Source organism: Mauremys mutica, chromosome 5, assembly GCF_020497125.1.
Source record: "Mauremys mutica isolate MM-2020 ecotype Southern chromosome 5, ASM2049712v1, whole genome shotgun sequence".
NCBI classification, from domain to species: Eukaryota; Metazoa; Chordata; order Testudines; family Geoemydidae; genus Mauremys; species Mauremys mutica.
In genome coordinates, this window is record NC_059076.1 from 39,551,673 (window position 1) to 39,566,177 (window position 14,505).

Below are 14,505 nucleotides of genomic sequence, written 5' to 3' on the forward strand. Positions count from 1 at the left end.
TTTTAGAGTATGATCTCAGAGGCAGCGTTATCTATTGACTTATCTGGTAGCAGTTACAAGATATTATGCCTTTTCCTAAACTCCTTGAGACTAGTCATGGTGGTAAGCATTATGCACTATAGTGTTCGTAAAATCAGGCCCTATATCTTAAACTTTGTGTACAAAATAATTATTTTCAGGTGAGAGAACAGCTCACAATACCTAGTATGAAAATGCAGCAGCTAGCTGGGCTATTAGTTTACTATAATTACAGCCCCAACCAATGAAACTGTTTGTTCTTGCTCCAAGTAAAATGAAGGGGGAGGGGAGGAGGTTACGAGAGATAAACGTGCTCTTGATTACCCAGCCTCTCTCTCATGTTGCACTACTAATAAAATATCTTAAGTACTTTAAGCAATAAAATACAAATCATTGTAACTTTTGGTGTGTACTAATTGCTATTTATGTAACACCTGTAATTGGAAGGCTAGGCATGTGGCATAGAGTTGGCCAACTTGCATGTGGTTAAAGACAGAATGCTATGCCACCTTTTGTCTCGTTCCCCTGGGCTGTGTCAAGCCCCAGCCCAACTTAGAGCATGCTCAGGACTACTATAACTTATACTGGCTGATAATATTCACTTGGAGGCTGTTACATCAGCCAGTGATCCTAGACACACTTTGGCCACTCCCCATACACCCCACTCATGATCAGTTTACCATCCTCTCTCACCTCTGCAATCTTTGGGTGACATAGTGAAGGGCCATTATCAACCAGTCTAAGTTCATAACAGCCCTGAGGCTGCTATAAAGTGTGCAAGCAGCTGAATCAGCCCCCAGCAGCCCTAGGTATGGGGAGAGCACAAAAGTGATGCAGTTTTCCTGTCCGGTAGGTATTGATGTGCTGATATGCTCATAATCCATGGGAGTACAGCTTCCTGCACAAAGTTCTAAACAAGAACTATAAACAGCTATTACAAAAATCACCAGAATTTAAGATTGCATTGTGAGAAGAAAGGGATGTACACATTCCATAGACGGATGATTTGAAATCCATTAGAATATCATCCTGCTGGGCAAAAATATTTGTAAACTTAACTTTTTAAGTGAGGTCTAATATGGTGCAGTGCAAGGATGTTCTCTGTGCCACGAGCTTCAAAAGCCTGAGCACAGGATCCAGAATAAGGCCCAGGGGTGCCTTCCGATGGTGTGATTATAAATAACCTTGATAAGAAAATATATTAACGGAGCCCCAATCAGAGCATTGCTGTCTTTTTCCAAATAGACAACTGTTAGTGTCTGTCAGTGCCATCTCAGCACTTTCCAAAAATAAATCTAAAGAGTGAACATGCAATGTTACTGCCACAGATGTAGCCATTGCAAAACTATTCATGGTAAAGAGGAATAGGTAGAGCATGAAGGAAATGGAACTGAGTGAAGCCTTGTCTATAAACTTCAATGTTGCTGCTCTGAAAACTCCTAATGTTTCTCTACCTTAAGTACAGTTTATATTAATAGAATATAAGATAGGCTTACCTCTGATTATCAAAGCTTACTTGGTGAAGTAAAATGATTGTTAATGCCTTTTTTCTTTGCCAATAAAAAGCCCTGAATATTTTAAGAAATGCTGAGATAATGAAATACGGAGAAGTGAAAATGTGAGAAATATTTCAGTAGTTCATATTAGATCACTGATCACATCCAGAACATACAGAGGACTTTAACTTAGCTCATTTGCACCCTTTAACCAGTACCCCAAAGGAGGTGGGCTGACTCCACACCTGTGGAGTCATCTGTTAAACGCCATGTTTTCTGTATTTTTTTTTTTTAGAGCAGGTCTGGTGACATATTACAGAATGATCAGTAAGAGAGAGGGACTTTCCAAAATGACCAAAGGTCACACTCACCCACCTCAACCCAGATTGGAGCAGGGTATGAGACTTGTGATCCCCTTATTTGATCAGAATATCTCCTGGGAGGTATCACAGGGAACAAGCTAGAACCACTATATGGACTTGCATGGCCCAGTGGAAGAGGGGGAATAGTACCTATAAAAATGGGGTGGGGGAGAAGAGCAAGTTAATTGGGAGGTGGGGTGTCAGTGCTTGGGAGGGGTGTGGGCTTGACTGCCATGCAATGTACTTATGAATGACAGGATGAACAATGAATTGGGTGGTGAGAATTACAGTTTGGGTTCATATAAGGAAGCTATTGAATTACTGTACCTAACTGCACAGAAGAATAGTGTTTGCTTAGTAATGTATAATTGCTGCTGATCATGGTTTTTAGCTTTCTCAAATCATGATTGTATGATGTGATGCAGTGATACCAATAAACTTTCTTGGTGACAAAAGGGTTTATTTGTAAATGTGCTAAAATGATCCAACAGTCACCTGTTGCTAGGCAGGCCAGGTGCCATTACAACATCCCCAAACAAGTAACCGAAGAGAATTTCCAAAACAAAAGTGCAGGAAATAGTGCAACCCCCCTACCGTTGCATGTCGCCTGGCGCCATGTTCTCTTTTCCCTGTTTTCTGCACGCTTGGTTCTTGGGATGGAGGATAAAAGTAGCATTGTTTTTAATTAACAAACTGAACTTTTTAGATTCTGCATATCGGGCCAAATCCCGAGGCCAGGTTATTCAGCTTTGAGGGGCATATATTCAGCAGCAGGCTGTGTAAGTTCTCTGCACTCTGGGTATGATGAAAAAAGTTGGTGGAGGGGTAATACACCCACTCTCTGGGCTGGAATCTCTCTGCTACAGTGACTAAGGTGAGCCAATTGTGGTGATGGATTTTTGTACCATGGAGACTTATCCTCCAGGACTCACACTAAGAACAATAGCTCAGGTCACCTAGACCAGCAGCTGTCCATTTACATAAGTTGCTCACACCCCAGCTGGGATAGATTCAGATCAGTGGAAATGGGGTATTGACTCTGATTCTCTGAGCCATCTAATCCCTTTGATAATTTAGTTTATAATAAAGCATTTCATTGAAGCACTTTTTTCTTTCAGTACCCATTTCATTTCACCTCCATATTCTCTTGAATACAAACATGGTTTAATAATTAAAGCATGTATGTATTCATCTCACTCTGGTACTATCCCACAGGGACAAGCAGCAGCCATTAGTCACTAATGCCAAGATTTGCCTCTTTACTTATCTTGCCTCACTCCCAGTGTTGAAGCCTATTCTGTGGTGTACTGATCAGGCCAGAAGACAGGATGTTTAACTTGGATTGTGGCATTTACTCATGGCCTTCTATTACTGTATGTCAATACACTTTTTTTTAAAGCAATGAGATCTGCTTCCTTAAGATGGATATACAGCTAGAGGAAATTGTTAAATATATTATATGTGTAAATACAATACTTTTTCCCCCAAAATGAATGATTAAAGAAAACTAAAATATGCTACAGCAAAAAGCCTGGTTGTTGATACAGTGTTTTTGCTTGGCCATGTTATGATTGGCTTAAAAGATATGGACACAGTCAATGTCAACATGTCAGTTGCACAACAGTACTGTCTAGCTTTATTTTTTATGGTCAACAGCCAATTTTATGCTTCAACAGAGCCTCACTATGAATGGAGCTGCCCTGCGCTCTAATAACTAGCCACAGTCACTCTACAGAGCACTGTCTAGAGAAGGACACACAGTTAAACATGCAGGGGATCACACTTATCCCAGGTCTCCTCAGACACATCCATTTGTTGCCTATATCTGCCACCTTTTACCCTTCAGTTAGAGGAGTAGGAATGTGGGTGGCTTGGGACTTAATGCTTCTCAGTGCAGTAACTCTGACTTTTGTCTGCCCTAGCATGCCCTGATGCCGAGGCCCAATGACTATCATACATAGTGTGTAAGGACTAACAAGACCAAGACCAGCATGTTTTTTAGTATCTATTTCACTTAGCTACCATGGTGATTGGTGCTCTATTAAAAAATATAAGACTTGGAATGAATTCAGGCAGAATCAGAGATTCACATCGGAAACTCTTGAGCTCAGAAATATCAGAGTATTTTCCTGGTGCACTATGATCCACTGAATGGGTAACACTATTTTATTTATACAATGCCTGATTCTGGTTTCAGTTCTACTGATGTGAAATGGGAGTAATTTCATGGAAGCTAATGGCGTTCCACTATTGTAAAAATGGTGAGATCAGAATCAGGCCCATAATACTTAATCCCATGTTCCCCCCCCCCCTTTCTGTAATTTTTTAAACAATATATGGAAGAGCACATTAAAAAGGCAATTGCTTATTGTTAGTGTGGTGATGATAATGCAGAAGGCATATTGTTCAGCTAGGATATCTATTCTGGGAAACATTACCTGTAACTACAAGAAGAATGACAAAGAACATTTTCTAAAATCTATTTCCTGCATAAATATTTAGCTTCTACTTCAGATAAAGCAAGTCAGTTATGATGGACAATACATAAGGAAATGTTGAAATAAGACTATTTGAAAGTCATAAGGAAATTCATGGAAAGTACAAAGCTATACTGCATGTGGGACCAGCTGTGTAAGAGACCGTAAGGATTAAAGGGTGGATTCTGCAAGGCACTATGCTTCCCTCAGTACCACCACCTAAACAGGCCCATTTGGGGAACCAAATATAGAGACAGCAACCCAACCACAACAAAACTAATGAACATACATCTTCTAAAAAGCAAGAGTGCCATTTATGGCATTACATAATCACTTATTCCCTGCAGTGACCTAAAATACTTCACAACAAACTCATCATATCCTCAAAAAGGGTGGCATTTTGCACACGTAACTGAGACAGAATTCTTCTAGAAGTACAGTCGGTTAAGTTCACTATTCCACTGCCCTAAAGAGACCCAGGCTGGCATAATGGGGTTCTGTACAGACACAGGGCTCCTGCCCCATGGTTTTCTTTACTGGACTGGGACCCATAATTTTATTTTTGCTTTGCCTTTACTTGTGAGTGTAAAAGATGGATTTCCTAATGATCCTTTTTTTCTCCTTATTTCCTTTCCCCTCCATTAAGTTTTACAACTGAGATTGCAAAGTGTTAATCGTAAAGCAAAAGAGAAGCCTAGCAACCAGCAAGTAAGTCAGCAGAGATGCATTACAAATAGCTTTTTCTGTTGGCAATTATAGCAGTTTTATGAACAATCCCATTGCACCTACAAGTTTACTGCAAATGTGTTTCTTTAAGGTAATATTGTTTAAAGATGAATAAAGCCACAATGAAAAGGGGAAAATACTGAGAAAACAGTAAAAAAAGCTATTTGGGTTTTATGTCAGGCAATCAACACCAAAATTAACTTCTGCAGGACAGGGGCAGCAACTATTATAAGGGTTGCTGAGCAGCAGGTAGTTTACAGAGTTGAACTTGTGCCCATGCAGTCTTGCACTAGGTCACCAAGAAACAAACAGCAAGAGCAGTTTGTGATCAGCTGTGGTCTAGTGGTTCTCCCGTGGATCTGGGACAGAGATTCCTCTAACTTGTAGAAAAATCAGGGTGGTAGCTTACCTTGCTATATTGCAGTGTACCCAGGAGGTGTTGTTGTTTTTTTAAATACAAGGAATATAAAATTGAATTAGAGATTAACCCAAGCCATTGTTCTGGAACTGGATTCTAGTTCACAGGTTTCAGACCATTAACTAGAGGTTTTTTAGCTATCAACCTAAATATTGCCAGTTTGAATTGGGATCTGGAGTGTTCAGCTCTGGGTGCTTCATACTGCTTGTTTTGGAGATAGGAAGTCACAGACTCTGCACTTGGGCTAGATTATACAGTGCAGGTGACAGGATATCATACTGTATTTTAAACTCCTGGTTAGGGACTCTACAGTACCTTTAAGGGTAGGTGTAGGACTTTTGTTATGGAACTATTTAAAGGTGCTCTCTGTACTTGGCTTCAATTTTCATTAGTTTCCTTTTAATTCTACTGCGGGATAGTTTTCTCCCAGAAAACTGAGCAACAATTTATTTAGTACAATTTATTTCTTTTCTAATACACTTAGAGGCCTCAACTAAGATCAGGCTCCCATTTGTGTTAGATGCTTTACATGAACCTAATAAGCACACCCACTATTACAGTAACTTTGAAATACACAATGAGAAATGTTTACTGAAACCATAGTACACTTTGAATTTGTTAAACCTTGCAGTGTATGGTTGCTATGTAGTTAGGAGAGATTACTCTTGTATTCTGTATGTTGCAGACTTCACAGATGTCATTTCCAAGCTATTCTTACATTTCCTGCTAAATATTATATCAGACGTATTTGAAATCATTTTTCCATGATACAATAGTAACAGTTTTCTCATTATTTGCCACTTTAGGCAAGATTTATTGTCTCTCATAATTCTAGATATGAAGGGAAAAATGTGAAGTCACACTAGTTAATGACAGATAAGCAGAACATCTTAAACAGTCCTTACTATAAAAGATTGACTGCAGTTTGATTTTTTTAGCAATTGTTTTCAATTTACTGTATGAAATAAACCTAGCAACATATTCTGCATAATGCAAAAGCAAGAGATAAAGAAAAGACAGAACCAGAAGCAATGAGTTGTATAGGTTCCCTCCTATTAAGCCATAATAAACTTTATTCTGATTATAAATCTGGCCCCAATACTCCTTCATTGAAGTCAATAGCAAAGTGGAGCCCTTAATTAATAAAGTAACACTTGCCCATCCTCCCATCCAGGAACTTGGAGTACTGTACAACATTATTAAAATTTGTCTATAGGTGTATCTGAGTAATAAATAATCCTTTGCTCTTTTAGAGCATCTGCCATCTAAATCTCAAAATGCTTTACAAAAACAAAGTCTCACAGGGCATCTCTTTGAGGTTGACATGTAGGTAGGTAAATATTATTAGTTCATCTAATTTAAGAATTGAGAACCTGAAGTTCAGAGTTATTTACGCTTGACCAAAGTCACACAGGAAGTCTGTAGATGAGCCTGGAATAGCATCCAGCTCTCTGGGTCCCAGTCTTCTGTCTTAACAGCAGACCATCCTGCCTCCCCAAGAACTCACTTAGGGTTGAATCCTACAGCTACTGAGCAGTACTGTGGTCCTGATCCAGTAATACTTAACTTCAGTAAGACTCCTCGTGTACTTAAAGTTAAGCACATGATTAAGTGTTTTGCTGTATCAGGACCAGATGCCCAGCCTCTTGTGGGATCAAGCCTCTATTGGTTTAGTTGTTGGGAAACGGTGACTATGTAAGAACATGGGGGGAAATGGTGTCCATGCTGCTGACGGAGATTGCTGATCAGAACCAGTTAACACCCATTCTTACAGAGTCTCTCACAACTTGCTGTAAGAAATAATTTTTAAAATGTACAATATCATCGGATGATATGAAGGGACCACAGGGCAGGCACCAGAATATGGCATGGAGTGGGAAAGAATCAATTACTGACTTCTCATAATGGTGGTTCTCCAGTTGTTACCTATGTCCATTACACTAGGTGAGCATGCACTTCATGCACCAGTACTGGAAAGATTTCCCTAGTTGTACCCTAGAGGCATCCCTTGTGCTCCAAGCTGAGAATATGAAGGGTGGAGACATCCCACCCATCCTTCAGTTCCTTCATACCAGAATCTTAGATGATGGACTCCCATGTGCTGGGGACGAAAGGCAGGTCGTGTAATCAAGTGGTTCTCAACCAGGGCTATGTGTTCCCCATGGATTATGCAGAGGTCTTCCAGGGGATACATCAACTCATCTAGATATTTGCCTAGTTTTACAACAGGCTACTGAAAAAGCACTAGCAAAGTCAGTACAAACTAAAATTTCATAAATGTCTTGTTTATATTGCTCTGTAGACTATACAGTGAAATATAAGTACAATATTTATATTCCAATTGAATTATTTTATTATATGGTAAAAACGAGAAGGTAAGCAATTTTTCAGTAAGTGCGCTGTGACACTCGTGTGTGGGTTTTATCTGATTTTGCAAACAAATAGTTTGTGAGGTGAAACTTGAGCTACACAAGACAAATCAGATTCCTGAAAGGGGCACAGTAAAATGGAAAGGTTGAGAGGCACTGGGGTGATGGACTTATGCAACATATTTAGAAGAACACCTGTTACAAGACGTGAGTAATCGTCTTTTCTTCTTCGACTGACTGCATATGTCCATTATATTATGTGACTCCCCAGCTGCTCTCAATGGAGGTGGAGCTAGGAGCTTCATCAGAGTGGGGTTGCCAACTTTGTACTCGCACAACTGAACACCCATGCCCCTGCCCTGCCCCTTCTCTGAGGCCCTGCCCCCTGCTCACTCCATCCCCTTTCCTCTGTTGCTCGCTCTCCCCACACTCACTCACTTGCTCATTTTCACCAGACTGGGGCAGGGGGTTGGGGTGAGGGCGCCAGCTGGGGGTGCAGGCTCTGAGATGGGGCTAGGGATGAAAGGTTTGCAGTGCAGGAGGGGGTCCAGGCTGGAGGGTGGAGCTGAAGGGTTCAAAGTATGGGAGGGAGCTCTGGGCTAAGTCAGGGGGTTGGGGTGTGGGGGTGAGTGAGGGCTCTGGCTGGGGTCGTGGGCTCTGGTGTGGGACCAGGGATGAGGGATTTGGGGTGCAGGAGGGTGCTCTGGGATGGGACTGAGTGGTTTGGTGGGTGGGCAGTGGATCAGGGCTGGGGTAGGAGTTGGGGCATGGGAGGGGGTCAAGGATGCAGGCTTACTTCAGGCAGCTCCCAGAAGCAGCAGTATGTCCCTTATCCAGTTCCTACATGGAGGTGTGGCCAAGCAGCTCTGCACACTGCCCTGTCCACAGGCACTGCCCCTGCATCTCCCACTGGCTGTGGTTCCCAGCCAATGGGAGCTGCAGAGCTGGCACTTGGGGCTGGGGCAGCGTGTGGAGCCCCCTGGCTGCCCCTACTCGTAGGAGCTGGAGGGGGACATGCCACTGCTTCCGGGAGCTGTGCAGCGCCACGGCAGGCAGGGAGCCTGCCTTAGCCCCTCTGCGCCACCAACCAGACTTCTAAAGGCCTGGTTAGCTATGATGATCAGAGCCACCAGGGTCCCTTTTCGACTAGACGTTCTGTTTGAAAACCAGACACCTGGCAACCCTATCAAAGGGACTGTGGGTCTGCTTTCCCCACACTCACATCTTCCCTTGATGCAGTAGTAACTGAAAGAAAAGAGGGCCTAAGGGACTCAAATAAGTACCACTAACTAGAGCTAAGCTTACAACTAGCTAGAAAGGCAAGTTCACAGTATGTGCTGACCACCAACCATGGACAGTAGGAAGGAACTGAAGAATAGGCAGGGGCAGCTCTGCCCTTTCTAGCCTTGTTTGGGAGCATGAGGGACATCAGGGCACAGCATGGCTGCCCCTACATGTACTGCTGGGGAGAACTCACCAATGCACAAGGTGTGGCTGCACCTAGTGTAATGGACATATGCAATTTCTCAGAGAAGAAGAGACATATACATCAGTAGGGCCACTTTCACCTTACCTGTGTTCAGACCCTTATTTCATCTTGCAGAAGCCATTGTGATTTTTCTGCTGCCTAATATCACTTAAGTTTTGGTTTTGCACAATAAGGATTCTATTCCTGCTTTCCTTGTGCACCCCAAACATTCAGTAGGCTTCAGAGGTTTCAGCCTCTGGAATCTGAGGTGTGCAATAAAGCAGGATCAGGCTTTCTGTTCCCAAACAAGGGCCCTAAGTGGCATTAAGTAATATTTAAGTCACTGAGTTTTGGGCATGCCAAAAAAAAAACACACAACAGGTTAGTGGACAAAGGAAGCAGTTGGTATAAACTGCTTCCTTATGTGCTAGAATGAGACCCTGATTTGGCTGAAACCTCTCAAGCCATTCTTGGTAAATAAAAAATTAAGACAGAACAGAGGGGACTATGCTTTCTACCTAGAACCTGCTTGGAACATTTCCCATTAATAGTTTTTCTCAATACAGATTTCTTCTGAGAAACACTGTGTAGAATTATATAAAATCATGACCGGTGTGGAGAAAGTAAATAAGGAAGTGCTATGAGAAGGAGCAAATAACACAAGAACTAGGGGTTACCAAATAAAATTAATAGGCAGCAGGTTTAAACCAAACAAAAGGAAGTATTTCTTCACACAACACACAATCAACCTGTGCCAGAGGATGTTGTGAAGGCCAAGACTATAATAGGGTTCAAAAAAAGAACTAGGTAAGTTCATGGAGGATAGGTCCATCAACAGCTGTTAGCCAGGCTGGGCAGGGATAGTGTCCCTAGCCTCTGTTTGCCAAAAGCTGGGAATGGGTGACAGGGGATGCATCATTTGATTACCTCTTCTGTTCATCCCCTGTGGGGCACCTGGCATTGGCCACTGTCAGAAGACAGGATACTGGGCTAGATGGACCTTTGGTCTGACCAGTATGGCCTTTCTTATGTTATGTTCTGTGGTGTTGTGACCCAGCTCCAGTTACTAAGCACCTCTTTGAACATTCTAGGGATTTTTAAAGTAAAAATTTCTTTAAAGATTAATGTCAATGTCCAACATACTGTGAAAAGCCTTCAAGGCAATGATTAAGGCCCCACAACACTTTTTTGCTTCTGATTAACTATAGTAATACAAACACAACATAATGTTAATATAAAAAAAGTTTCACGATAGGAAAGTCAAAGTATGATCTGTTTATCGCCAAGTGTACACAAGACAGAACAAAAAAAATAAGCTTCAGTGGAGAGATACTGAAGGCTGTTGCTCAAAGCAAAACAAAGGAGCTATGGATGGAGAGATAAGATTAGCCAATTACATGCCTGATTGACAAGAGAAACAGCACATTTTATTTCAGTAATAACAATAAGGTGATATTATAATACAGAATGCCATTAAATAAATAAATCCCTTTATCACCTAAAGACCTAGTCCATTCACGCTTCCCAATACTACCCTCAAAATATAAATCTCTCATGTAGTCTTAGCACACACTGCCAAGAGATGCACAATAACATCAAATCTTTTTGAAAATTAAAAATTTCCCCAGAAATCTTACTGAATGAAATTTTGCAAGTTAACAAGCCTTCCAGCCTAGCAAAACCACTGGAGCAGACAGTATATCAGTAGGTTTGTTACAACCTATGTGCACAATAGAGAAACCAGCCTTTACTGCAAATGCTTAATTATGTTCAAAGCAAATTAGCACTCTTTGTTCCAGAACCTGACTTCTATTTCTATACCAACAAACCCAAATAAGGACCTCACAAATTAACTCTTAAGTTCATAATATTACCACAGAACTGACATAAAAATGTTAAGACTATTCAAGACACATACAAAAGGACATGCACATCTTTATAAATCTGGCCCCTACAGCTAAAGGAGGCAATGTATTCAGAGGGCTAGAGCAAGGGATGAAGCCAAGACTCCCAAATTCTTTCACTGGCTCTACTACAAGCTTTCTATGTGACCTTGGCAAAGTCACTTAACATCCTTGTTTTCCCCCCACTATCTGGAAAATGGGTATACTACTACTAAAAGACTGTAGACTAGCCCCAAGCTGTATTTAAACCCAATTATTATTGTCTACATATTAGAGAGACACAAGGTGGGTGAGGTAATATCATTTATTGGACCAACTTTTGTTGAAAGAGACAAGATTTTGAACTACACAGAGCTCTTCTTCACCCACAAAAGTTGATCCAATAAAAGATATTACCTCTCCCACCATCTCTCTCTAATATTCTGTGACCAACACGTCTACAACAATACACTTTACATATGAGCAGAGGTGAAAGTAAGCCAGTACGCCCCAGTATGGTGTACCGGCAAGAGCCTGTACACCGTACCAGACCGGCTTCCCCAAGTGGCAATTTAAAGGGCTTTGGCCGCCATTACTGCCCCAGGCCCTTTAAATCTCTGCCAGCACCGACAGTGGGGCTCAGGCAACGATTTAAAGGGCCCGTGGCAGCAGCAGTGGCTGGAGACCCCAGCCCTTTAAATGGCCCCTGGGGCCCCTAGCCATCTCTGCAGCTGGTAGCTCCAGCAGTGATTTAAAGGGTCTGGACTCTAAAGGCCATGCCCCCTTCTGGTTGAGGCCATGCCCCTGCTTAGGACTCCAGAGTACCGGTAAGTCCTTTTAAGTTACTTTCACCCCTGCATATGAGACTGTGACAAACTAACTAGCATCCTTTTATTAATTATAATATAATGTATATATTTGTATTATAGATCAGGATGCCATTGTTAGGTGCTGCACATACATAGAATAAAACTAAAAGTCCCACAGAAAGAGACAGACCTGTCCTGAAGAGCTTACTTTGCATTGTTACTCCCTGAATTTGAAAGACCTTTACAAATGCTAAAAAGAGTGTTTTGTAAAGGGCTTTGAGATTCTCTGCTGAAAGGAGCTAAACAAATGCAGAGTATTATCATCAATAATAAAAGGGTACCACTACGTTTGTCGTAGTCCAAAATGTAGGTTTTGGCTGTTAAAACTTCTTGGTGTATACATTTCAAGGCTACAGGATTCAGCCCTGCTCCCATAAACTTCAATGAGAACAGGATTGAGCCCAGACTCCCTTTCAATAAAGTCTGTACTGCGTAAATAAATCTGACTCTCTAAGTGTATCATGAATCAAATCAATGCAGTTGAAAAGTTAAAAATCTGTGTGGCAATTTCAAATTTCAATTTCAAAATTTGTATTGCTGGTGCTGTATATAATACATATGATAGAGACTAAAAGAAACAATTCAAATTATTGACTTTAAGGTTAGGTGTACAACTTCACTTTACTAGTAGAGCTCCAATGAATTGTCAAGGGATCCGTTTAGCACTGGATATCTGCATAATGACTACTTTTTTGGAACGTTAATAAGAGATCAGTTCAGAATTATTTATAAGAGTGGGTCTACTGTATTAAAACGGAGTCTCTCAGAGCTTCACGTTACTTTTAACTTATTTTTAGTACAGTTTTGCTTTCACCAGCTGCAAAGTAAAGCACCAGTATATTTCTCTCATCGATCTTGTTGCCAAGCTCTCTTCCCTTTCACCAGCTGCACATATACCAAGAGGAGGCTTTCCATTACAGATTAATCCTGCTCCCTTCAAAGTCAACAGATAATACTAAATATATCTGTCCTCTGCCATCACCAGGCAAGTCAGAGTGCAAGCCAAGTGAAGATGTATCTCTGTTCCTGTTGCTTAGTATTTGATATACAGCATGAACAGCAGCTGTATTTTGCTAGGCCTTTGAAACATATATGGGATTAATAAAGTTCATTGGTAGTTTACCATGGAGTTAGAAACAGTTGCTTTTGTGAACTAGAATATTTAATATTTCTCATTTCAGGCAAACAAAAGGTTGAGTAAATCATGGGAAATACAGGGAAGGAAGTACTGGGAGAGGAGGGGAGGAGTGCTGAGGTAGGAGGGGACAGGAGAGTGGAATGAGGGAAATGCTAGCTACTATTTAAGGCAGTGTAGGCTGCTCTCTGGACAGACAGACTTTTGTGGGCTGTACCTGTGGCGCTGGTAGCACGGCTGATCTGAACACGACTCTTTGAGCCCAGACTCCTTCCTGAGAGAGACTCCAGAGAGGAGGAAGATGAGCACTGTGGGAAAAGTAAGACAATGGTGTATGCTTGTTTGGTGCTGATTTCCAATCCTCCTATTTGACTGCATAGCATGGGTACATCTGCTCAGAGTGCTGTGCAGGTACCACATAGTTCACTCTTCCTTTGCAGCAATGACAAGGGTGGCACAGAAGGAGAGTGCTCTGAAGGGTCCCCATGTCTCCTGCTTGGGGCACTGTAGAGCGCAGTAAGTGTAGAGTAAAGTAAGGGATGCTGCAGTCCTGGTGTTTCCTTGATTTCACTGGGGATTTGGGGGAAAGACAGTCACACAATTGGGATGGAGAGTAGCAGGGTCAGGCTGAGAGCAATACCCCTGTGCTGCAACATGGGGGATGTGCACCACTGTGCAGAGAAGCTGTTTCTGAAATTAAGATGCACAGAAAAGGGTTTTTATTAAATCTAATCTTAAAAAATTGGACTAGGACAAAATGTGGCAAATCAGAGAACAGAGCACGTTCCTGCTACATGCGCTGCCCCGACGTATGCCATGGTTTGACTTTTATTCCCTGTTGTACAGCGTACCTGGTCAGAAGTATAACTGTTTCCCTGGAATGTTAGTATGGTTTATCGCATATGAATGTTACAGACCTAGGGCTAAGTGCTGCATGGGGCCCAATCCTTCAGTCTTTATTTTAGTATTATTACTTGGTTAGCATTGACAATATACTCTGCAAAACAGAATGGTGTACAGCCTCAAGTTTGCTGGAAATCTGCTTGTTGCTCCTCAGGAAGGAGTGGGGCAAACATGACTTGGAATAGCTCTTAAGGGCATTACATCGGTGGAATTGCTGAAATGCAAAGCACTCCAGCCATGCCTCCTCCAGCCCTGGGCAAACCCCCCAAAACAATGTCCCAACCCTGTCCTGAGTAACGCAAAAGCAACATATCAGCTCTTGAGGGTAATTTTACAGTCTTTTTGCACCACTCTAGCAGCCCAATGGGACCAGAGCAAGGA

At 41.8% G+C, this 14,505-nt stretch overlaps 1 protein-coding gene across 2 annotated transcripts in view; it reads left to right on the forward strand.

Moving 5' to 3' along the window:
* Nucleotides 1–14,505, forward strand: part of LOC123371079 (all-trans-retinol dehydrogenase [NAD(+)] ADH4) — a 47,010-nt gene that overhangs the window by 6,442 nt on the left and 26,063 nt on the right. Inside the window, exon 1 of one of the 2 annotated variants that reach the window (XM_045018261.1) lies at nucleotides 13,392–13,540. The exons of the other annotated variant lie outside the window; for it this stretch is intronic. Within the exon in view, the coding sequence (XP_044874196.1) occupies nucleotides 13,523–13,540 (18 nt within the window). The 5' untranslated portion in view covers nucleotides 13,392–13,522. Of the gene's footprint in view, nucleotides 1–13,391; nucleotides 13,541–14,505 lie in introns of those variants that run through there. 2 annotated transcript variants of the gene reach the window in all.